This window comes from Thamnophis elegans, chromosome 16, assembly GCF_009769535.1.
Source record: "Thamnophis elegans isolate rThaEle1 chromosome 16, rThaEle1.pri, whole genome shotgun sequence".
NCBI lineage: Eukaryota > Metazoa > Chordata > Lepidosauria > Squamata > Colubridae > Thamnophis > Thamnophis elegans.
This window is the reverse complement of record NC_045556.1, coordinates 26,120,294-26,145,165: the sequence shown is the minus strand read 5'-3', so window position 1 is coordinate 26,145,165 and position 24,872 is coordinate 26,120,294. Positions and strand designations below refer to the sequence as shown.

Sequence of the window (24,872 nt, the reverse complement as noted above, 5' to 3'; positions counted from 1 at the left end):
AAGCATTCACGCCAGGCAGCCGATCCTGCCGTCAACCACTTGAAATCCCACTTTTTATTCTGCCGAACGTACGATGACTGTCCGGGATGCGCAGGACACCAAGAGTACCACCGAGAGAGAGGAAGAAGAGGAAGAAGGGTCGACGCCAGAAAAGATACAGTCATACTATTAAGCAATACAAGTCCATACAGAGACATTTTTCCAGATAAAAAAATTCTTTACACTTAGGTAACTGTACACATATTGTGAAATTTGCCAGAATGGTTTTAAAAAGTAAAAAGAAAACCAAAAAGGGGTCACAAGAGTTGGTTCTTTTGGCGGGAGGGGGCAAGGGGGGGGAAGCCTTGGAAGATTTTCACCGCAATAGCATCCACCAGAGCCCACAGCAGGAGGGGAGACTCTGGGAAACCAGGCAGGGAAAGGGCCACATGGGGCACATTGATTTGGTCGCACTGAAAATATTCTTCCGTCTTCACTGAGGAGGCCTATCGGGGCCCCTGAGCTCCTTCGCTGAAGGGGGCCTGAGGTGGTCTTAAATCAGAACTTTAAAAAGATTCTTTCTGGGGGGAGGCAGGACTGAACAGCCACCACTCGGGGGGGGGGGGGCTCCCCACACAAGGGTCAGGCCAAGGAAAAGGGCGCTTCGGTTCTCCGTAGGCCAAGCCTTAACATCGCTCCGGATTTCCTGCTAATGCGGCTGAAATGTGGGTTGGTTTTTTTCCTTTCTTTTTTAAAAAACACAAACACAAAATACCCTTTGATTTTATGGACACCACCCCAACAGTCTCTGTGTTATGCCGGTGCCCAGGGCACTTAACAGTCACTCTTCCAAAGTTTAATCGTTTTGTCGTTCTCTAGGGCTGCGGAGGCAATGATGTTCTCGGTTGGATGGCAAGCCGTGGAGATCACAACGTCTGTTGGGAAAGAGGGACCAAGATGCCTGTCGTTACCAGCCAGCACCCGCCTGCCTCCTCGTGGGAAGCCAGAGCTGCCCCCCCCCCTCCCCCGGGGGGGAGAAGAACCACAGCATGTGGACACCACATGGCAGCTTTGCCAGTGAGGGAACCTTTCTCTGCATCCTGCAGGCACTTCTCCCCAGTCTCCCCCAGGCCAGGAAAGGGGAGGGGGGCTGGACAGCCACCAAGGAGCATATCTGGCTAAGACCAGCAGTTGCAACTGGAGAGTCGCAGGTGGGTTGTTTTGTGGCCAGAGGGCTTGTGTTCCTATGTTCCTAGTCAAGAAACCCCAATGGCACCATCTCATTCTTTAGTAGCAATGACTCTAAACTCCACCATGTGCCAACAGTCCTGGATCCGGGGGCGAGAGGAGGCACAACTACTTCAAGCAGAAGTCCCCAACACTCCCACCCAGCGCCAGGATCAATACCCCCCCCCCCTTGGTTGTTTGCAGCTCTATGGCAGGGAGAAGCCAAGTCCATTGAGGCCCTGCATCCTCTCCCTCTAGGGTTAAAGGCAGTTCCCTGCTGGTGGGAGGGAATCAGGGGTGGGGAGATAGTGGGAGCGGCCGGATTGCAGGGTTGGGCTCCCAAAGTTCCAGGTCCAAAGGGAAGGAAGTTTGTGCTTGACACAAAGCTGAACCGTCCCCCCATCCCAAAGCCGTAGCTGTTTCAGGCCAGGTGCTGATAGCTGGGAGGGGGGGGGGGGGCTTGGGCAGCCCCATCGCATCAGGAGGAAGCCGGCTTCCCAGCCACTTTGCAGGCAGCCCGAGGGTTCCTACCTGTGTGCCCTTGCAGCTTCTGTACAATCTCCTTCGTTTGGAGATTCCAAATGTACACCAAGTTGTCCTCCGAACCGGACACGATCCACTGGAGGGAGGAAAGGCATTCAGAAGGACTGAGCCCGGCTGGGCCCAGGTGAGGATCCCAACAGGTGGGCCGCTTCTCGCTCTCTTCCCTCCTCCCAGCTACAGGGGCCCCTGACACAAGGGACGAGCTGGCCACGCCCACCCAGCCCCTCTGAGGTCAAACAGAACCCTGATGCGGCCCTGAGTGAAATCGAGTTTGATACCCCTGCCTTGGATCCCATTCCCAGGACAGGCGCCACTGCTGCCGCCTTACCTGACCTCGTCCCCTCACCCAGGCCCTGCCCCTGAATTCGAATGCTGCCGGTTCAGTTTCAATTCAGATGGCATTTGCACCGAGGTGGGAGACACGGGTCGTCCCCCACACCTGTATCTCAGAAAAGAGATGCTCACCTTTCCACCAGTAACTGAAAAGTTGGCGAAGATGCAATACTTCTCATTCTTGTGGCCCGTGTAGGTCTTGAGGCACTGGAAAACAGAAAGGCCATAGAGCCACCTATCACACCTCAGCAGGAGACCCCTGCCGTCCGCCCATCCTCCCTCTTACCTGCAAAGCCAGACTTTCCCTCTGGACAAAGAGGAAACTTCTCCCCAGATATCATGTCTGCACCCTCCTCAACTCTGCACCCTCCTGAATTTTAGTGGTCTGGGAATATTCAGAAACTGGAGGCTATTTGCCAAACTGCAAATTTCAAATTACTGTTTGAATGAAGCTTCTGCTGCAGGAGGACAGCAAGGAACGAAGCCAGCAGCCGGTTTGGTTAGTCTGAGACTGCTTAATGAATCCCTCAGGCTGAAGGGAGAGCCGCTCTCCTCTGCCTAAACCTTCCAGGGATTAATGGGAGCATCTTCGGGGTTAAACACAGGCACTCACCTTTCCTTTGCTGTAGTCCCAAAGTTTGAGAGTGCTGGAGGGATGGAAACACTCTGGTTAGAAAGACCCACAGAATGACCCCCGCCCCAACTGCCCCTCCCCCCCGACCTCCAGCTCTCTTGGGGCCTGTCTTCCTTTGCTCCCCACCAGCCCGGAAGGGAATATTTCTCTTGCTTTCTTCCCTCTATCTACCTGTTTGTTCACATCACCTGTTTTCCCCTTTCTTGAAAGACTTTTAAAACCACACCCAAATATTTAATTTTGGGGGGAGTTTATTTTTTACCTAACCCCTTTCACACTTTGGAGGCTCCTAGGCTGCTACTCTTGAATGGAAGTGGAAGCTAAATAAAGAGCCGTTGTAAAAATAAACAGGGAAATGAAGCCGGGAGGTCTCGCCAAATTGCCTGAGGCCTCTTTGTGGCCTGCGGGGCAGTTTGGGCAAGGGGCTGCTCCTCAAGGAGGACCAGGCAGCACCAGGGGAAAAAGCTGAAGCTATTTTTAAAAAGATTATTCTCCAGTCATGCATTTAAAATGGTTTCCTTTCTGACACCTTTACAATTAGAGTTTGGCAAAAGATTTTGGAGGTTTCAGGGGCAACTGGGCTTCCTGGATTTTCACACCCAGCCGAGAAAATCGAAGAGCCCGGCTGGTCCAGAACTCTCCAGGGCTAGAAGCCCAGTGGGACCTTCCTCCCATCGCCTCGGTCAGCCTTTCCCTCCTCCGGCCGTTTTCTTCGGAAAATCAGAATTCTTTGGCTCTTACTTATCCAGAGTGGCTGCTAGAATATATTTGCCGTTGGGAGAGAATTTCACAAATGACACGGGGGGATTGTCGTCATCTGAAAGAGAGAATGAAAGAAAGGCCTATGTCTCAGCCCCACATGGGGAAGTGAGGATTTGCCTGGGCCAATTCCTCTTGGAGGGGAGCCAACTCACCAATCAACGTTTTCAAGCACTGGCCAGAAGCCGTGTCCCAGATCCGGCTGCAATGCCAAGGGAGTCATGTTAGTCAGGCAGAAAGTTGGGGGGGGGGGGGGGGGGAGAGGGAGATGGATGGACCACACACACAAACACACAGCACAGCCAGGGCACTCTGAACAGAAATGGAATAGACTCTGGTGGCATCATTTCATTTGGTTCAACAGGAAATGCAGGCCTCTCCTGCAAGCAACATCTGGATCAGGGCTGCTCACAAACTGCTCCTCAGGACTGGCACATTTTAAAGCAAAGGGCTCAGGAATGTCTTTTTTTTTTTTAAGAGTAAGCTTTCAGAATTTCTCTCCATAAAAACTTTTATTTTGAAATGGAAACCAGGAGCCATGCAGGCCAGAAGGTAGCTAAGCAGAGGGTGGGGAAGTGAAGGGCTGGGGCAATTAGGGTGGGCTGAGCTCAAAGAGAGGGAGGGGAGAGGGCCAGGAACAGGCAGTGCTCCCCTAAGGTTTTTCTCTGATGAAACCAGGAGGCAGTCAAACATTCCAGGCTTCAGTGGGGCCTGACCGCCACTCACCCCACTAGGCATGGAGGAGGAGGAAGAGGAGGAGGAGGCATGGAGTCCATCAGGATGCTCAGTGGCTACAATGATTTCTGGTCGTGCCGAGATTCTGATTTTTCAAACTTCCAGCCCAGGATTGGGAATTTGGGGGGGGGGGGGGGAGGGACAACAGACACATCATTCGCCAGGGTCCCCTCTTCCCTCTATTTTCCCTTCTCTCCACAGCCCTCAGCCCCACGAGACAGACCAGGCCAGAAAAGGCAGGCCATAGGAAGGCCAGGGCTGCTCGTCTTGGAGCTGGCCCTGAGGAGAGACCCCGGGGGACCTGTCCACATTGCTCGCTGGCTCAAGGGAGGCACCTGCCGGAGCCCCTCCTGAATGCTGCCTCGGAACTTTGAAATGTTTCGGCCCCCTGGACCTCGGGAAGGGCCCCTGCCCGCCTCCCCCAAGGTCGTCTCCTTCCTTCCAGCACAGACCACTGGCCGTCCACAAGAAAACGGGTGGCCCACTGAACAAGCCATCATACAACCCAGGCTGCTCACCAGCTGCTCCGAGGATGCCCCGACTCTCACCCAGGAAGCTGTGAGAAACAATCCCTCCCACGGCTCTCTATTCCCAGGGCAGGAGGCCTAGCCACTGCCAGCTTCCCTGGCTTCACAGGGTGCTCCAAGGAACAGCACAGCTCCCCCAATCCATTGGCTTTCACGGAGCAAGGCTGCTCCTTCCATGCTCCTATTAGTTGCAGGGCTTTTGGCTATCACAACATATCCATCTCTGCACCACTCGTCTCTCTTCAGCCTCAGGTGAAGAGACCTTCTCAAATTAAAGTTTTCTCTACAATAATGAATCCCTGGTGCTGTATTTTCCTTTGATGGTCCCCTCCCCACAGGATCTCAGAAAGGAATGAGAAAGGGGGGAAGGAAGGGAAGCCTTGGGGTGCTGGGAGATGCTGGCAAGAGGGTCAGGGCAAGAATAGGCCCCATCCTGTGGGTGGGGTGGGGAGAGCCACCACTCTGCCCTAAACATCCTCCCTCCTGCCTGGCCAGCTGCTCTTCAGGGGTTGGGAGGACATACAGCCCCTCTCCCACATCGCCAAGGCTTTGTTTTCCACCAAGGAAACAGCCCAGAGTAGGAGAGCCAAGTGGGAGAAACTGAGGCTGCATGTGGGGTTCGGGGAAGGCCGGAGCTCTTCAGGTTCCAGTTATCCAAAAGAGCAAAACAGCCTAGTTTGGGTGAGGAAGGATGGGAAAGCCTTTGGATGCACAAATGCACGGCTTGAGTCTCGGCCAAGGCTGGGGGACTTGGGCCAAGCCAGGCCCCAAACTTTCTCCTGGCAAGCCATCCTTTTCTACAGGGCCCCAGGCAGGCTCACGTGACCCACTGGGGTGTGGGGTGGGGAGGAGGAAGACAACCCAAAAGCCGAAAGGACTTCCCCTCCCAATAGAAGCTCCCTCCCCAGGTCAGGTCCATGTTAATTCAGGGATCATGCTCCCTCCCTCCCTCCTCCAGTTCTGCCATGCCCCGTCCCAGGGAAAGAATGGCTTGCAGGAGCTGCTTTGCCCAGCTAGGCAGCCTTGACTCAGTGCCACAGGCCTTTCTTTGCCCTCTACTCACCACAGACCATCGTAGCTGCTGGACACGATCAGGGAGCCATCGCGGTTAAAATGCACCTGAAGGCAAGACGACTCCCTGTTATTTGGGGGCCAAGGGAAGGGAGGGAACAAGCTCTGGGGCCCTCCCTCTTCCGTCCCACGGAGGAAGGCCTTCTTCCCAGCCGAGACTCCCTGGGAAACCTTGGCCCCCTTCCCCTCAAGAGAACTTACAGCAGAAACGGGGTCCGAGTGGGCTGGCAGTGTTTTCAGGCACTTCCCCGTTTTGACATCCCAGATCCTGACGCTTTCATCAAACTGGAAAAAAAGCAGAGAAGAGTGTCAGAAACATCCCAAGGGCTTCTGCTTCAGCAGGGGAGCATTTCCTGCTCTGAGGAGAAGCCTGTCTCTCCTCCCCCCCCCCCACTTCCACCACAGAAACAGGCTCCAAATCATCCCTCTTGAGCAGCCACAGAAAAGAACCAGAAACATTCTCCCCTGTGGTGGAGCCCAGCTTCCAGGGGGTCCTTTCCAGTGCCCTGCTTTCATCCTCATTTAACGACACCATAATCCCTTGAGGGCTGGAGTCTGGGCAACTGAATGGAGCTAGCAGAGTGTTTACTGGCCGGATGCCCTTCCTGTCACCAACGTGGAGTTTTGTTCAGCAAATATATTCTCATTGTTCCCGTGCCCTGCTATGGACCCCCCAAAAGCAACTATTTCTGACTCGGGGCGCCCAGGATGCCTCCATTTCGCACAGACCTTCCCCATGGCTCAAGGGACTGATGGGGCTTGTGAAGCCCTTCCTCATGCCCCCAGGTCACCCTCTGGATCCCTTCCAGTAGCATTCAGGAGGGGGGGAGAGAAACTAATTGAAAATGCAAAAAAAAAACCCACCCCCTCTGTGGAGGAAGACACTCGCATGGAAACGCTTAATTTTTCTGCATGAAATGGCTGCCAGATAAATGGGAGAGGTGGGGCTATAACTAGTGAATATTTGAGCTATAATTTTCAGGAAAATAAAAATCAATCAAAATTCTAGCAGAATAAGACAGAAAATAATGGGAGTATTTAGAAAAAGGTTATTTTGCTGTAAAAATAGCTCATCTAATATCTCCCGCTCTATTTGTTTACATATGATACATCTAATTAATAAGATTTTATCCCCTATGGAGAAAAAAAAGGGAGGAAGAAAGAGAGAAGATGCTAGAACTCCTAGGAGACCCCATCCTGCAACAGAAGGCCCCCCTGGAGGCTGGAAACCAGGGGGTTTTCATTGGCCCAGGGGAATCCAGGGGCATGGGGTGGGCCTACACTTTGGGGCCTCCGAAGGCAGAGCTGCAGCTCTAGAAAGGCAAGGAAGCCCATCCGGCCACAGGTCCCGAGAGCCCCTGGGGCATTTCTGCCTTGCCCAGCCAGATGCTTACCGATCCTGAGACGATGAGGTTTGACTGAGGGTTGAAATTGCAGCAGAAGACATAGTTGCTGTGCCCCTTCAGAGTCTTTAAGCATTTTCCCTACAGTGAGAGAGAGAGAGAGAGAGAGATGCATTTTTAAAAACGTCTCCCACCCACACTTTGCAGAAAGAACCAAAATGGACTCAGATATGTGATGCTGAAAGGAGGCTGGCGAAACACTTCACTCTTTTGTCAGAGCTCCGGCGGGGGGGGGGGGTGGTGTCCTGCCCAAACTTCATTCCTGAAAAATGGGAGACGGGAAAGGCCTCCATCCATCCGGCCCCCTCTCTACTTTGCAACTGGCACATAAACCTTGACCTGGGCTTTGGACAGGCATCTTTTCTTCACAGAAGTTGGCATTTCTTCTACCCTCAAAACCACGTTCTGCACACCAGAACAACTAGACACAAGGAGAGTTTCCCCCCACATGCCATCACTCTGCTCAACAACTAATACCCACAACACTGTCAAACTATTTAGTAAGGCTGTATTAATATTCTTCTTCCCATCTTTCCTATCGCCCATCTCTTTTTCTACTTATGACTATAACTATATTGTTTCTTTATGATTTATATTGTTTTATTTAGTTTCCTAGTATGATTTATGTTGATTGCTTATTTAGTATCCTATAACTGTCACTAAGTGTTATATCCTATGATTTATGATGTATTTTTATGACGACTATGGTCATGTTTTATCACTTATAGCTTTTATGTACACTGAGAGCTTATGCACCGAAGACGAAGTCCTTGTGTGTCCAATCAGCCTTGGCCAATAAAGAATTCTCTTCTCTTCCTGGAAGGAGGCTGCCCTTCCGGACAAGCCACACAAGGCTGTGCCTGCTCAGAGGTAGCCAGACAGGCTGTTCTAACCAGGCAGCATCAGGACTACAGGCTGGCTGGGCAAGCAAGTAAGCAAGATGTCTACCTCCTGAACACCACCCTGGCATCACCAGTCCACCCCTTTCTTTTCCGCTATCTCTGTCTTGTTTTTCTGTTCACAGGACAAGCATTAGTGCCACATTATGGGAACCCTACCTGGTGTAAGAAACAGAATCGCATTCAAAATTTTCAGACAGGGAAGTGATCAAAGATCAGCCATGACAATTAAATATCTGCACTAGCTCTGTCCTTTTTACCCAGTAAAAATAAATTCCAAAGGCTTTGTATGTTTCATTTTTGCCAAAATACAGAAAAATAACCGAACAACAGGGTCTTCTAGTCCAAACTGCTGCCAAAGCAGGAGACCTTATCCCATGCCGGACAAATGGTTGCTCAGTCTCCTCTTCAAAGCTTCCAGTGATGGAGCACCCACAACTTCTGAGGATGAGTTGTCCCCCTGATTTTAACCATCACTCACTCTGCCTCTGCTCATCCAGAGTGATGTCAAAACAAGACATTTTCTCCTTGCTGCATAACTCTGGTCAAGTGCTGAAAAACAATTCAAGTGATGTGAACTGAGCCAGACTGCCCTGAGGTGACTGCACAGCTGGCAGCACCATCACATCCCACAAAAGCCTTTCAAAAGCTGCTTCTGGTGGGAGGAATGGGGCACGCTCAGGAGGGAGTGAGAAGGGCAGGACGTCCCTCCAGGGCCTGCGTGTCCAACCGACTTACAAATTACTTCCTTGAGAGTTCACCAAATATCCTTGGACGGTAGCACTCTTCCAGAAGAACGGGACAAGTGGGAATAAGTGACGGAGACGTCATAAGTTGGGGGGGGGGGGAGAAATCAAAGGCCCAGAGACAGAGAACCATTCTGGGCCACTGAATGGACAAAAAGGATCTGGGTTTCTTGGTGGGTGACAACCTGAGCCAAAAGCCAATGCAATCAGAGGCCACATTAACAGAAGCCAAGCTAAGCCTCAAGATCAAGGGGAGTCACCATTCCTCTCTGCTCTCTGCTCCGGTGGGCAGCCCATGCCAAGAATACTGCATCCAGCTCAGAGGATTTTAAGATGGACACTGACAGAAGGGAGGGTGTCCAGAGGTGACGAAGCAAGGAAAAACTTATGAGGGGTAATTGGAATTCTTAAAGAGGTTTAATTGGAAAAGAGAAACTCTACAGGAAAACATAACAGCTGTGCCAAAGTACAGCCAAAGGGTCATCATTTCGAACATAAATAAAAATGGCTGGAGGCTGCCCCAGAAGGCAGGAGCAAAAAACAACCCGTTTAAATGGTAAGGAAATTGATTTGGAAACATCAGCAAAAAACTCCAGAATTACGGGCTGCTCCTCAATGGAAGAGGTGCCTCCTTGGCCATAGCTGTTTAAGCAGAGGCTGAAGGGCCTCCTAGGAGAAGGCTGCAGTAGGAGATTCCTCCACTGGTGAAGGGTCGGACTGGTTTCTTTCCAATCTTTACATTCCAGAAGAATGGGACGGAATCCCTTTTCTATTGGATAGATGCTACTTTAGAACTGCCAAAAGGACAGGATCCATTTGCATCTCTAAACTCTTCTGCCAGCATCCAAATCTTCTCCAGCTGACATACAATCTGAACTGCCTGTCTCTCCCTCCATGGGAATAAAAGCTGTCCTGGACAACATAGAATCATAAGGCTGGAAGGGACCTCAACAAAATGCCCTGCCCAAGGCAAGAAACCTTGTTTTTCTTTTTCTCTTTCTTTGTTTTCCTTCTTTCTTTCTTTCTCTTTTCCTTCTCTTTCCTTTCTTTTCCTTTTCTTTCTCTTTTCCTTCTTTCCTTTCTTTCCCTTCTCTTTCTCTTTCTCTCTTCCTTCCTTCCATCTTTTCCTTCTCCTTTTACAACTTCAGGTGTCAGGGGAGATACAAAGTTCTAGCTCTTGTTCTTCTGGTGGCTCCAACCTTGGTTAACTGCTGCTGTTGTGGTGTGTCTTGGATGTTGTCTCCCCATCTTCTTTGGGGTCTGCCTTTGACCTTCTCCCATTTTATATAGGCCTTGTATGGTGTGGAATCCCAAGGCATCCTCTCCAGGTCAGCAAATCACTATTTGCTGTTTTGTATAGACTGTATTTTCAGAGTATAAGAAACACCCTTTTCTCTCAAAAGAGGCTGAAAATCTGGGTGCGTCTTATACACTGAATATAGCATTTTTTGCCTCGTGAAACCCACCCTTCACCAAAATGGCTGTTCAGAGCCTGTAGAAGGCTTTTAGAGAGCTCCTGAGGGCTGGGGAGGGCAGAAATGAATGAAAAATGGGCCGTTTTTTGCTCAATTCCCCCACCCCCAGGAGTACTCTATAAGCCTCCTAAAGGTTATACATGCAAATCTTTTGACAAAAATGGGCCTGTTTTTGCAAAAAACGGGCTGTTTTTGCTTTTTTGGGGGGGGGCACTCCCAGACGCACTCTGCAAGCCCCCTAAAGGCTATTTGGGAAAAAACAGGCCTGTTTTGGGGAGGTTTGCAGAGTACAAAAACTTTTTTTAAAAAAACTGCCTCTTCAAAACCTTGGTGCGTCTTACACTCCGAAAAATATGGTAATTTAAGATTTGGCCCTCTGCCAATTCTTATTGTCTCATTTCTGATTTTCTCTCTTCTGGTCACTCCAGCAGTTTTCTTCAAACATCCCAGACAAATGGTTCATAAAAGCCTCCAGCAATGAAGCACCTACAACTCCAGAAGTTGTTCCATGGATTAATTATTCTGTTAGGACATTTCTCCTTAGTTCCAGGTTTGTCTCTAGCTTCTTGCTCCGCCCTCAGGTGCTTTGCAGAATAAGTCAATCCCCTCTTCTCTGTGAAAGCCCTTCAAATATTGGAAGGCATCTATCATGTCGCCCTAATCCTTCTCAACAGGCTAGATATACCTAGTTCCCTTCACCATTCATCGTATGGTTTAGCCTCCAGAACCCTAATCCTCTTTGTTGCTCTTCTCTGCACTTTCTAGGGTCCCAACACCTTTTTTTTAAATTGTGACGACCAGAATTGGATCAGTGCAGTATAAAGCGGTGCTAATCGTGTCCTGTGATCTTGATGGTCCCCCTCTGTTGATACAATCTAGGACTGCACTGGCTTTTTTGGCAGCTGCTGCACACTAATTCATACTTAAGGTTTACTAGATCCTTCTCACAGTTAATTGAGCCAGGTACCTACTATTGTGTATCTGTGCACCTGATCATTCCTAAGTCCTTATTTTTCTTGCCAGTGAAGAACTGAATCTTTTGAATCAGGCGCAACCCTTAATTCTGTCAAAATCATTCTGAACCTTGACTTCCAAAGTGTTAGCAAATCCCCTCAACTTGCTATCGCCTGCAAATCGGATGAGCCACCCCATCTATCCCTTCATCTAGAAGTTGAAGAGTCCTGGGCACAGGACAGAATCTTGAGGTAACCCACTGCCCACTTCCATCCATGTAGATGTAGTCTCATTAAGGACTATGCACCGAGTGTGGTTAGTCAGCCAGTTATGAATTTAGCTCGTTGTCATGTTTTCTATCCCAGTTTCCTATCTTGCCAAGGAATAGGTTGTGATCTCCTTTGTCAAAGGCTTCACTGAAATCCAAATGTACTATGTTTACAGCATTTCTTGGGTTCTCTAATTTAGTCACTTTGTCAAAGAAGAATGTAAGGTTTGTTGAGCACGATCTGTTTTTAACAAATCCATGCTGACTTCATTACTGATTTCTAGGTGCTCACAAATTCGCTAATTGATTATCTTTTTTAGGATTTTCCCAGGTATTGATGTTGTTTCATAACTCTCTTTCTCTTAGTAAAGTTTAACTGATCCTGGAACTGCCACAAAAAACTCCCTTCAGGAGTTTCAACTCCCTTAAGGCAGAGAAGAGAAAATTAGGGACTGCAATTAAGCCCGATTGGAAAAAAAGAGGGACTTTTTGGCTCAGGGCAAATGTCAGACTTGATATGAAGTGTCTCTCGAAAGGTAAAGTTTTGGGGCATTGAAATCACACAATCAGTAACCTTACCGAGCTGACGTCCCAAATTTTGAGAGTCTTGTCATCGGAGGCAGAGACAAGAAGATTAGAATCAGATGACCAAGCAACATCAGAGATCCCCTGCAAAACAGAAAAAAATGCCTCTGCAATGATTTCTTCTTCACCCAAAGTTTGGGAAACCTCATCCCTCCCCAGCAACTGGCACTGCCAACTGCCTTGGGTGATCAGGAGACGCTCATGAAAAGTCAGACTGCTAGGAAGTCTCAGGGCTGCAAATGACATTTGAAAGCTTAAAACAAAATTGCAGAAAGAGCAATAATCATCTCTTTTATAACACCTACATGGACATCACAAAGAATTGGCCTGGAAAAGCCCTCGTTCAGGATGCACAGGTGTCTCTTGAATGAATGAGCCGAGGTGGCGCAGTGGTTAAATGCAGCACTGCAGGCTACTCCAGCTGACTGCAGTCCTGCAGTTCGGCTGTTCAAATCTCACCGGCTCAAGGTTGACTCAGCCTTCCATCCCTCCGAGGTGGGTAAAATGAGGACCCGGATTGTTGGGGGCAATATGCTGACTCTGTAAACCGCTTAGAGAGGGCTGAAAGCCCTATGAAGCGGTAGATAAGTCTAACTGCTATTGCTATTGCTATACCCAGAAGGATGACAGCAGACTCCTCCAGCAAATGCTTCACTTGATACAACTCTTGATGTGCCCAACTACTCCTCAGTAGTGGTTTAGGAAGTGCTTTCAAAATCTGTCTCCCCATTTGTGGTCAAACATTGTTTAGTCTAGAAATCTCTCTTCCCTTTATGCTTTTTGTCCCCAAAGTATGATCTGTCATACGTTACGACTGAAAGGCCACCTCAGTGACGCCAGACCGTAACTTCCTTCTCATGGCTTATTACAAGGCCTCCTTGGGAAGGATTCTGCTAAGGAAGGGGATCCTGTCTCTTGGGACCATCTCAGTTAAATTTGCAAGGAGCATCAAACTCCCATTCTGTGTATCATACTTACCAGTTTATGTCCAGACATGGTTTTTTCAAACTTGCCATCGTAAGCACCCCAAATTTTAATCAGCTTATCAGCCGCTGAAAAAAAAAGAAAGGATAAAAAGTGAAAATGATTATAAAAGTCAGTTTGCCACCCATAATTTTGTTTGCTGCAAAAGCAAGTAGATCTCATTTAATGCTGTTTAATCATTTGAAGTTAAGATGGTGCTGAAAAGGGCAGTGGCCCTCAGAGGGTCAGTCGCGTGATTGACATGTGGGTTCTTGGCAACTGGCAGACAATTAACCCAGTGAGAGTTGGAGAAGGCCGGGCAACAGCAGGAGCTGCTTTCTCCTGGGATGACGAGGGAGGCTGTGCCCTGCAAGGGAGTCCAACCAGCAGGGCCAGCCATAAAGTATTGTGAACACAAACACTTCCATCTTTACAAATGTCCAGCCAACAAATCCATTCAGAGTGAGCTGTGATAAAAAATTCCAAAGCTCCGGGGCTTCCACTCGCCTCTGCCTAGTCCAGAGGATGGAAAACCAGAGTACCGTATATACTCGAGTATAGGCCGACCCGAATATAAGCCGAGGCACCTAATTTTACCACAAAAAACTGGAAAAGTTATTGACTCGAGTATAAGCCTAGGGTGGGAAATGCAGCAGCTACCGGTAAATTTCAAAAATAAAAAGAGATACCAATAATGTTTTTGAATATTTATTTCAAAGAAAAACAGTAAACTAGCGGTGTATTCAATGAAATACTTCACTCACCTCATGATGCTGATGTCCCGCTGTGATGATGATGTCCCGTGCAGCCGCGGGAGCGATGTCCCGCCTCCTATGACACACGGCACAGTGATTCCTATCATTGGATCACTGTACCAGAGGAGGTGGGACATCGCTATGTGGCTGCTTGCCATAACAAGGAGGAGGTGGGACATCGTTGCAGAGCGGCAGGAGGGGGAGGAAGGGGAATCGTAAGACAGCCCTGCATTACATTAGAACGTGAGGAGGGGGGATGGTGCGGTGCGCGCTGCGCGGCAAACTGACACAGAGGGAGGGGAAACTCACAGAGGCACTGGGCCATTCACGAGTGTCACCCAGCGGCATGGCCCCGCCCCTTTTTCTCCTCCATTTCGGGCAAATTTTTCACTGACTCGAGTATAAGCCGAGGCGGCTTTTTTCAGCCCAAAAAGTGGGCTGAAAAACTAGGCTTATACTCGAGTATATACAGTATATTGTGCAAAATTATAAATGTTTACACCAATCATAAACATAGCTTTCCCCGATACAACCCCGAGCATATAGACAGCCTTAAAAAATCCTAATTCTGCCAGTTTTACAGATGTTCAGAAATGATGTGATCGCCCCCTGTATCAAGAACAATTTTTCTTAAGTTACAGTGGCAAGTATAGGTCAAAAGAAAGCACAGATGACAAATGAGGTTACCAGCTGCTTCAACGGCAGTGAAAATCACAAACGGTCTGATGAGGACACAACAGGAACCGATAGTCTGTAGAGATTCTCAGTCCTCCAGGTCATGGTTGTCCCAGAGGTGCTTTTCTAGGCAACTGGACTTTGTTGTTTTTTCTTTTGAAGACATTTCGCTTCTCATCCAAGAAGCTTCTTCATCTCTGACAGGTGCTTCATTCCCCACTATCCTATCAGAGCTGAAGAAGCTTCTTGAGTGAGAAGTGAAACGTCTTCAAAAGAAAAAAACAACTGCCTCCTGAAAAAGCACCTTTGGGACAACCAGGAACAAAGGCAAACGGCCTTCTCTGGAGCCATCCCAGTCAAAAGTCCTGTCCTTCCAAGCCCATCTCAAGGACACTGGGGGGCTTCTGAATAACAACCTGCTCAGAAGGAAGCCTCCACTCTGTGACCCAAATATCCATACATGTAAAAAAACCAAACCCCACCCATTTGGCTTCCACTTTAAAATAACCATTTTAATTTTAGTTCCTTTAACTGGGATTACATGCTGTAGAAAGAAAAGAAGAGGACCACAGGATACTTACAAGAACTAGCCAGCCACTCCCCATTGGGACTGAATTTTACGGAGGAGACGGCTTTGGTGTGTCCTGCCAATGTGAACTTCAGGGCATAGTTGGGTTTCACAGGTGCAGGCTGGCAAAATAAAGTCATGTTAGATCATGAAACAACTTGTCCACACGGCCAAGCAGGGGCTACGCAGTTCTTTAGCCACCACTTGCCAGGATTCTCCCAAGCCCTTTGTACCTCCCTCCAGGCAGCAGAGGAACTGGGGCTTGGCAGAGAGCTCTGCAGGAAGGCTGCCTTGGCTTCATGGAGGCCAAACAATCCCAATAAAACAATAATTGGGAGATCTATTATTTCATGGCCCATCGCATCAGCCTTGTGACCACAAAGACAAGTCCCTGAAGTTTTACTGCAATGCTTTCAAATGGCTCGCCAGTGCTTTTTTCCCCGAAGGTTGAAAGAAAACAACTGGCCTCAAGTCATCCAGGCAGGTCCCACACCCAAGGGGAGATTAGAACTCGGTCTGGCTTCTAATTCAGCCCTTTAAATGCTACGACAAACTGGTTTTCAGGATCCTTTTATTAGGATTGACCAAATTAACAGAGAAGCATGTGAAAACAAGATGGTGCAAATGCAGGTACCGAGTCACTTTTGAAATCTGCTCCTTCACCAATTAGAAGACAGTTTTAATAAATATCTAAAAATTCATTTTTCAAAGAGAGTTCTCCATTTGGAGAACTAAATGGAGATTTCTGGGCAGAAGCCATGTATCTGCAAATGCCAATGGCTGCCTAGCAGGGAGGCAGTGACATTTGTACCCTCCCAGCCCAGCAATTGGAAGGCACAGCTGGACTAACCGGAACTAAGTCCGAGCCGAGACAGAAGTTCTTTTGCAACAGTATGTTCTGATCAACTGGCAAAGCTGTTGACTGTCACAAATCCAAAACTGTGTGGTTTCCTCTTTAACATCTTACTGTCCTGATGAAGATGAATTTATTAGGCTATTCAGATATAGTTTGCATTTTTCCAAGAACTTTTTAAGAAAAATACTAGAGTCAGTCACACTTGAGAATGTTGGAGGTGGAGATCGGGGCTCAGTTCTGGAGCACAGACTTAATGCAGAGAATTGAAGAATTCCGTATAAAAGAATTGCAGGCTGAATTGCTAGAAAACATCCATTTGTATCTGGCTCTATTCTCGGTTGTTGACATGTGTTGTTTTATTTAAGTTGTGCTTTGTTCTAATGATTGCAGATACAGATAGTCCTTGGCTTACAACAATTGGGACCAGGACGGCAGTCATTAAGTGACACGGTCATAAAATGTGACATCATGTGACCATATCACTTAGCACTGCCAATTCCAGAAGTCCCAGTTGCACTTGCTAAGTTGCGATTCTGACTTCCTGCCAGTTTCCTTATCGACTTTGCTTGTGGGAAGCCACCAGGGACCCTATAGAAATTGGAACTACAAGGTCCCTTCATAGTTTAAGTACCATTTGCTAAGCAAATGATCATAACTTCAGAACTACCTGTATTTCAAAAGTTTGATCAGTAGTTAAGATAGAAATAAAGGTATATATTTTTTAATATATGGCACATTTTCAGATGCTCAGCATCCATCTCTTTATTTACATTGTAGTAAAACATTTTTTGCATTCCCCATATTTTTATTTGTATCTTGGATTTATTTAATGTAAGTTATTTGATGTTGCTCAAATCAATACAGTTCTGGCAAAAAGTTACTAGAATATAAATATGCGAATTCAATGATTGCAAACCTATCCTGTGCTGGAACAGATGGCACAATAGCCTGCTTCTCCTGTCACAAATTTAGTTTATGCTTCGATGTGATGGTTCTGTGAGCAACTAAATTCTACAAGCAAGAAGAGAGGTAAGATATTCTCTCAGCAAAATGCAGATTTTGATGCTCCTCGGGCTCTCCCGAGGAATTCTCCTTGGACTTCCAGCCAGAAGGGTGGGCCAGAAGCTTTCCACTCACCTTGCTCTGATTGGTTGAGGAGGAAGGAGCCGACTGCGGTTTGGCTGACTCCGCATCAGGTTTCTTCTCTTCCGTAGCCATGATGGTGGGAAGCACAAGCCAGGATTAGTCTCAAAGGAAGGTTCACCTCTTTCTGGGGACAGGGAGAGAGAGAAAGAAAGAGCATTTTACTGACACATTGCACCTGAGAGCAGCAACAAGGCCGTGACTGCGCAGTGGGGCATTTCACCCACCTGTGAAATAAAGTGGGAGAGAGGACGCATCCCAGGACATTGTGAAGAAGCTGCCCAACAGTAGCTGAGCTTCTGCCAGCCAACCAGAGACCTACAAAGCCCATCAGTGACCCTGGAAGGCAAGTCCCGTCCGGACAAGGCAACCAAGTGCAGGGCTGGGCTTTTCCCCAGGTGGCCTGCGTGGCCATTGACTCCCCCACCACTGCAACGATAGGAAGGGGAGACGTGGCAGGCTTCTGTGGGTCGCTCAGGAGGGACCCAAAGTGAAGCAGGCTGACCAGCTCAGTGTAAACCCCCACCTCCCTCCAACATGGCGCTTGAAGAGGGTGGGCTCCGATTCCCACAATTCCCCAGCCAGAGAGTTGGGAGATTATGGGGGTTGAAGTCCACCCTCTTGGAGTGCCATGGGGGGGGGGGGGAGGACCCTCCCAGGGAAGGGAGCAGCAGCAGCAGAAGGGAGGATCCTGAGGACAGAACCGGGGGGAGGGGTCTCTCTTGGGGGGGGGATTCCCCTCCACGGTCACCGGAACAGGAAAGCCTTGCAGGGTCCTGCCGGCGGGCCCCCGCAGCGTCATCGGGGGTGGGGCGGAGGGCCAAAGAGGCCTCCTGGGGAGGAGCAGAGGCCGCAGCGGCGCGAGGAGAGGCCTCCCCAGGCCCCAAACGGACCGCCCGCCCAGTGCCGCCGCGTGGGATTGAGGGCCCGGAGGCTGCGGCCGGCCCACCACGCCCGTCCGCTCGCTCGCCAGCGCGGCTCACTCACCGCGCCGCCTTCTTCGCGGCGGGTCTCGCGGGGTCCTCGGGCTCCGCCGCCGCCGCCTCCCTGCGGGCCGCCCGGCGGGAGGGAGGCAGGAGGGAAGAGGGAGGGGAAGCCGCGCGAGGCCTCGCGCAGGCGCACTGCGGGCGGTCAGGCGAGGCAGGCGCGACGCCGCTCTTTGCGTTTGCCTTGCTCGCGCAAGCGCAGAGGCTCCCGGCAAGACGTGCCAGGACACGCCGGGCGGAAGCGTCTCTCGCGGCTACGGCGGGCCTAGAGGGTCAAGAGACGCAGGCGCGTAGCCGAAGGAGGGAGGGGTTCCTGCTGCTGCCCGGTTTCTTTCGCAGGCGGAGGAAGGGGCGGGGGGCGGCGGCTTCAGGCCTCCTTCGCTCCCGGAATCGTTACGGCCGGAGCTTGCAGGCCGGGCGGGGAGGGCAAAGGGATTCTTGCCCCACGCACGGCAGGAGCAGTTCCCGCTGAAACTGAATCGCGCGCAAGTAGCCCTGAAGATCGCGGGCAGAGACCGGCAGCGTTCAGAAGAAGCGGGTTCACAGGAGTGCAGACTGGCAAGCTTCTCTTCACACACACGCGCGCGTTTATTAATGCGCCTCGCTCCATTGTGAATCCTGCTGAAGTGTCGCTTGACTCCAGAGCGACTCCGCACCGTTTCAGCTCACGGTCTGAAACAGTGGATCTCATACTCACAGGGGACCCCAAACGTGGCAACTTTAAGACTTATGGACTTCAACTCCCAGAATTCCTCAGGCTGGAGAATTCTGTGAGTTGCAGTCCACAAGTCTTAAAGTTGCCAAGTTTGGGGATCTGTCATAGAGCAACAGGAGAATCCATCCAACAGTGCAGAAGACGCTGCCTGGATCTTCAGGGAATCCTCTTCCAGGCGCTGCAGCGGAGATGGCGCCTTAGTGCTTAGTGGGTCCCTAGAGATGAAGGTGCTTAATCCAAAGTACCTGGAGTCTGCAAACTCTGCCCAAACAGATCAGCAGGTGGTCTCTCAAGTAACCAGGCACTGTGTGAAGTAAGGCTGTAGAGGTCACAACCAACACTTGAAACACACCCAGAAGAAAACTGGCCACCGGTGTAGTTCACAAAGCAGAAGTGCCCACAGCTGCCTGCTCTGCTGAATTCTAGGTCGGAGGAAGCTTCTCATTCATTGGGCTCCAAGGGCAGCTTGAAGTGCAGGTAGTCCTTGACTTACAGACGCTTTGAAAGTACAGTGGTGTTGAATGAAGGGACTGCCAGGGAAGGTCACAAGCCATTCCTTTCTCCTGCCCACTCTGCCTCTTCCCCTCCCTGGGCCTGGGCCAGAAAGTTAAAAAGACTTTCCGGACCAGGGAGGGCAGGCGTGATTGTGCCCCCTCCCCAGGGGCACAAGTTGAAGAAAGGAAGAAGCTGTATGCCACCACTACCAGGGGCTGGAAAATTAGGCCCCTGTGGTGGTGGGGAGGGGACCTGGTGCACTGGGCAGGAGAAGGAAGCATGGATCCTCGGGATCCGAGCTTCCTTTCTCTGGTCCAAATGCTGGTTCTGTACAGGGAGAGGAGCTGCCAGCCTTTTACTCATTTTGCTTAGCATCTGGGAATGCTGTGACAGTGTCGTTGAGTGAGGCTACCAGGCAGGCATTTCACTTAACAACCACAGCAACTTACTATTGTAGTGGGGAGGTTTCCTTACAGTCCTAAGTGAAGGATGATCTATATAGCATTCTGCAATCATGGGTTGTCTAGGGCAGGAGCCGTCAGGCTACTAGGGGCCGATTCTATCTCAGATCCTGTTCAGCTGGTGCTGTGTGGCTTCCTTGGGTTTCCCTGACTCATCAAGACTTAAAAGTATTCAATTTTAAGCCACTTGTCAACCTCAAATGATTACACTTAATGTAATAATTCTGCATGTACTCAATCATTTTCTCCTCTTATGAATAATCCTACACTGAATGAGTAAACAATCTTTTGATTTTATTACTTTACAGTGACTGAGTGTTCCCAAGAAGAAATTGCCATTATGGAAATAAATCAGTGCTGGGTAGACCCGAATGGTTGAACAGCAATAATATGTACCATGTAATGATAATTTATTAAAATTGTAAGCCACTTAATAACGCAGGGCAATTCATAGCAAAGTAATTACTATTACAATAAAAGATAAAAACGAAAATGTAATGAAGCCAAGGGTGTGAAAGGAGTGTGAAAGTAACTATGGGTGACTGGAAGAGCCACAGCCTAGACAAAGATCTGATGAATGAAATACAAGTCCAAAGGAGGGGAGGGTGTCAGAAGGGACCCTCCCTACTTCAGTGAAAAGTGGGGTGGAGGGGAACAGTCCTTTCAGACTTGCAAGGTTATTTTAACCTTATAGCTAAGGTATTACAGTCATTGAAGAAGTCCTTGGTTAACAATAACGATTCTGAGGAATTTGTCTTTAAGCGGTACATTTGTAAAGTGTGATGTCACATCACTTACCAAAGCAAGCCAGACACCCCGTTACCATTGTTAAGGAAGGATGGTGAGTTCCAGGTATTTCACAAGTAGGCTGGCAGGTAGGTAAGTGGCTGCTACCCTATGGGGAGGGCATGCGGGTGGCCAGCGTGGCATGAGCACAATGAGCGTGGGGGAGGGGGGAGAGTAACTACCATGACTTTCCACCTTCCCCATTGACTTTGCTTGTGGGAAGCTGGCAGGAAAGATGCCAAATAACTATCACCTGACTTCAAGATGCTGCCAACTGTTGTTTGTCTAAGTCAGCTGCCAGGTGCCCAGATTGCAGCCATGTGGTATTTAAGGGCTGTTGGGACAGCCAGAACTTTCAGGACCCATCCTAAGTACCACCCAGGACCCCTGTAACTTTGAATGGTCACAGGACAAGTGGTCAATATATGAGAACTACCTGAATTTACGGTTCTGGAGCCAGGTTTTCACAGTTCTAAACAACAGCACATCCAGATCTCTGGGGGAACCACAGAGCAGGGGCTGCTGCAGAGAAGGCTCGCTTCCGAGGCCCGTGGGAACACGGAGCTGCCAGTCTTGCAAGGACAATTTGGCTGAGCAGATGCGGTGGGAGGCAGCGGGTCCCTCAAGGAACCCTGCGCTACGGCGTGTAGAGTTTGGAGGCACACAATGAAACCAGCGACTGTAGCCCTCAGAAGGCAGGAGCGTTGAAAGGGTAAACGGAGGCAGGCCCCTCCAGGGCTGTGGGAGACGCCGCGTTCTGCACCAGTCCTCCTAACGGGGAGCCCCACGTGGAGCAGGTTACAGTAGTCAAGCCGGGGACCACCTGAACGGCCCCGAACCCAGGGACCCGTGCAGAGTGCCCCCCACCGAGGCTGCGGACGGGAGGGGCCATGACAAAGAGGGGCCCGAGGAGAGGCGCTTCGGGTGGCTCCGCCAGGCCTTTCTCGGCCTGCACCGCGGAGGCTCCCATGGCACCAACGGAGCCGGCGTGTGCCTGGGCGGGCTTGCGCGACGGGGACGCCTCGGTCGCTGGGACGGAGCCTACACGGAGGTTCTCCCGATGGGCCCCACCGAGAGGAGGCCGACCTGGCCGGGCCGCCGCCGCCGCCGAGCGCTTTGTTGGCGGCGCGGCGAAGAAAGGGGGCGCACGCAGGCTGGGGCTTGTAGTCCCCGCCGGGCGGAGCGCAGCACCAGGCCGCTCCAGTGAACTACGCTTCCCGGCGGCTCCCGCGGCCGGCGCATGAGCGCAGCACTGCGCCCCGTCCGCGCATCAGCCCGACTGGCCTCGGCGGGCAGCAGCGGACCGGAGCGGCGGCGGCGGCAGGAGCGGCTCGGTACGCAGCGCCAGCCAGCAGCCGGCCAGCCTGCCCGCCCGCCGGCCTGGCCAGGCGGCGGCGGGGGCGGCGGCGGGCCCAAGTAAGCGGGCGGGCGGGCGGGCCCAGGCCGGGAGGGGAGGGAGGGGCGCTGGGGGGGGCGCCAACCGCCGCGCGGGGGGAGGGGCGCCGCAGCGACAAAGGCGGGGGGGAGGCGGGGGGCGGGGGCGACTCCCCCTCCGCGCCATCTTCGCCGGCGGCAGCGGTGGCCACACAAAGGCCGTCGGCGCCATTCGGTGGGCCCGGCGAAGTGGCTTCTCCGGGGACGGCCGAAGCCTGCCCGGGCCCCCGCGGATCCCTTCCTCCCCCGGGGCCGGCGAGCGTCGGTGCCCGGTGTGTCCGAAGGGGCCTCGTCCTTCCCGCCAAACGGGCCCCTTTGGAGTCGGGAACGGGGCGCCCTCGCGGTCTTCGCGCCGCGCTTCCCCCGAAGTTGAGGCGGCCTCCCCGGTGGGCTCCCACGCGGCCCCGGGGGGCGGTTGCCGGCTCTTCCCTGCAGCGGAGGGAGAAGCGGGGCGCCGGGCCTTGGGGCTCCCGGCCTCCTCCGTCCCCTGGGGCTGCGGAGTCGGGGCGCCCCGGTCCAAGCTGAGCTCTGCTGGGCCGGTGGCAGCCGGCGGCCGCCACAGTTCCCCACCGGACTGGGCGAGACAGGCAGCCATTCAACGCTGGTGCTTGCCCGGCTCGCTCCTTTCTCGTGCTCGGAAACTCCCAACTGCCGAAGTCCTGGGTCTCTTCTTAGCCCGGATGAAAGGAGAGCGGCCTTGGCAGCCTGGAAGAGCCGGCGAAGAAAGTTAGTGACACCTGTCAAAACTTCGGAGTCGGTGGAGGAAGAAGCTTTGAAGGACTGGCAGGGATCCCATTGAGCTGCTGCGGAGCCAGCTCTCCAGCTGGACTGGGAAGGCTGGGTGCAAACTGGAGAGGCCTGAGTGAAAGTTATGCTAAGTCAAACATGGCTAAAGATGCTGTAATTGATTGGGCGGGGGGTGGGGGGTGGGACCAGGAAACCAGCTTTGGGCCCAATTGCCCAGATTGGAGGTGTCCTTTGCCCCATCCTTTAAGGAAACTGTCAAATGTATTTCTTTCATCAGGATTTGAACTCTTGGTTGGTTTTAGTTTTTTTGTGTTTTTTTTAATGTTGCAAGCCAATTTGAGTGCTTTATATTAGCAGAAGGGCAGGTGCAAATTTCATCATAAATGCCACGTTTGTAAATTCTGGCATATTTAGTGAGCAGTAACAAAGCTATTCTATGGCTGAATGCAGAGTGTGGTTGCAGCCACTGTTTCTCCTGGTATTGCTTGGTGCTGGTGGACTTTGACCCAGGGCAGAAAAGCACATACACAGCCAGTGCAGTGTTGAAGTCCCCCCATCCCTTTCAGCCTCTTAAAGAGCAGGTGGGAACTTCCTTTCTCTCTCTTCCCCACCAGACCTAAGGAACCCACTTCTCAGGAGGTGACGTGAGGCTTTTTGGTTGCATAGAAGAGGTAAAATGCTTCAAGTCACTTTGCTCAATTCTGGGTCTGAAGTTTGGTTTATAACCTGTAACTCTCTGGAAAGTCCTACTTTCTAATATTTATTTTAAACTCCTGGAGAATAAATAGCCTTTGGATTGCAATAGCAATTGATTGGAGCTCAGAAAAAGCAGAAATTCAATAACTAACTGGGGGGAGTTGCATATCAATACCAGAGGTGGGTTCCTACCAGTTCGCACCTATTTGGTAGAACCGGTTCGTCAAATCTACCGAACCAGTTAGAAGAGGTTCCACCACTGGACCCGGAAAGCAGGCCACACCTACAGAAGAGGTTCCAAAATTTTTTGAAACCCAGCACTGATCAATACTGAAGTGCACACTTAGGAATGTCCATTTTGCCTATAATCGGCCCTACATTGGCCCTACAATCGCACATGTTTTGGTTGCCTTTCCTGTTCCTGCCCAGAGGATACTATCCTGCTAAGCCCATCCGGCACAGACCTTGTTGAAGTTAGGGAGATGCTTGTGCTCCCTCTCCCAGCCCTGCCTGGGGAAGATAGGAGAAAGAAAGAAGGCCTCTCGTAAGTTGAGGATGAACTTTGGAAACTGAATGTGTGCTTTGTTAGCCTAATTCGGCACTTGAGTTGTGTGCCCCCGTCCCGAGTGGATTTACTCAGCAGTGAGTCTGTCAGAATAGCCTCATTTCAGAGTGCGAGCTTCATCAGTAACCTTTGAGACGTTCTGTGACTTGGTTCATACACTGCCTAACACATTGTTTTCTTAAGCATGGCCCATTGAATGAGCCCTGATTGGTTAAAGTTTGCACATCAAGCTCTCTGAGCTTTACCAACTGGAATACAGTAGCCATTTCATAGAAAGCAGCTGAAATGGCTTTGCGTGCAGTGAGGCAGTCAGTCCGACTTCAGCCATCTCTTCTTCGTGGGCTTTTGAGTGTAATAGAAACAGTGTTGCATAGGAGTTGAGGTTTCTGGCATCCTTGGCGCTGTGTGAGCTGGATTTTTTTCTTTCAGACATTTTATTACCCAACTAGGTAACATCATCGGTGTGTAGGGCAGGTGCGTTCAAACTTTTATGGCTTGCATTGAGTGAAGAGGACTACATATAAAATAAGGGGGGTCCTTGGTGCTCTCTGAGCTTGCTTGTTTTCTTGCAGATGTTTCATTACCCAACTAGGCAACATAATCAGTGCTAGTAAGGAGTGCTGTTTGCTGTCAGTTTATATTCTGGTGTCTTGCCTGTCTGTGTGGGTGTGGGTGGTCTTAGGGATTCTTTGGTTGGGCTGTTTACTGATGGCTCTTTGCCAATTTCTTGCTTGGGGTATTGTTTACTTGATTGTTAGTCTGAAGTTAACCTTGGAGTTAATCTATGTTGTTTCCTGGTGGAGAAGTGCTGGAATCTTTTTCTCTTTTGGGCTGGTTGATGGTCTCTTTTGCATAGTCTATAGGTGTTGTTAATGTCTATGTGTCTATT

General features: G+C 50.6%; 2 protein-coding genes and 1 long non-coding RNA gene across 6 annotated transcripts in view; 2 read left to right on the top strand and 1 right to left on the bottom strand.

Moving 5' to 3' along the window:
- Positions 1 to 150: 150 nt before the first annotated feature.
- WDR5 (WD repeat domain 5) lies at positions 151 to 18,217 on the bottom strand. The gene is made up of 14 exons (XM_032233011.1): positions 18,086 to 18,217; positions 17,093 to 17,225; positions 15,113 to 15,221; positions 13,117 to 13,190; positions 12,133 to 12,222; positions 7,203 to 7,292; positions 6,010 to 6,093; positions 5,801 to 5,856; positions 3,631 to 3,677; positions 3,458 to 3,533; positions 2,696 to 2,729; positions 2,215 to 2,289; positions 1,738 to 1,825; positions 151 to 914 (listed from the first exon to the last, which is right to left on the bottom strand). Exons 2-14 carry the CDS (start codon positions 17,171 to 17,173, stop codon positions 814 to 816), a joined length of 1,005 nt encoding a protein of 334 aa, XP_032088902.1. The 5' UTR covers positions 17,174 to 17,225; positions 18,086 to 18,217; the 3' UTR covers positions 151 to 813.
- Positions 930 to 5,842, top strand: LOC116519215. Its single transcript, XR_004256639.1, has 2 exons — positions 930 to 1,190; positions 4,412 to 5,842. It is a non-coding gene; the product is annotated as an uncharacterized LOC116519215 (long non-coding RNA).
- Positions 18,218 to 21,807: 3,590 nt separating the features above from the next.
- Positions 21,808 to 24,872, top strand: part of BRD3 (bromodomain containing 3) — a 28,997-nt gene continuing 25,932 nt past the window's right edge. For 2 of the 4 annotated variants that reach the window (XM_032232844.1, XM_032232841.1), the window contains exon 1: positions 21,892 to 21,957. The gene's annotated coding sequence lies outside the window, so the exon portion shown is untranslated. The other 2 variants (XM_032232842.1, XM_032232843.1) reach the window with 2 other exon arrangements.

Excerpts from the sequence above, each read along its gene's own strand:
- WDR5 (XM_032233011.1), bottom strand. The coding sequence starts at position 17,173 with ATGGCTACGGAAGAGAAGAAACCTGATGCGGAGTCAGCCAAACCGCAG. Across the intron at positions 13,191-15,112 it reads GGAGTGGCTGGCTAGTTCTT|CGGCTGATAAGCTGATTAAA; the intron begins GTAAGTATCCTG and ends TTTTTTTTTCAG. Across the intron at positions 915-1,737 it reads GAAGCTGCAAGGGCACACAG|ACGTTGTGATCTCCACGGCT; the intron begins GTAGGAACCCTC and ends CTTTCCCAACAG.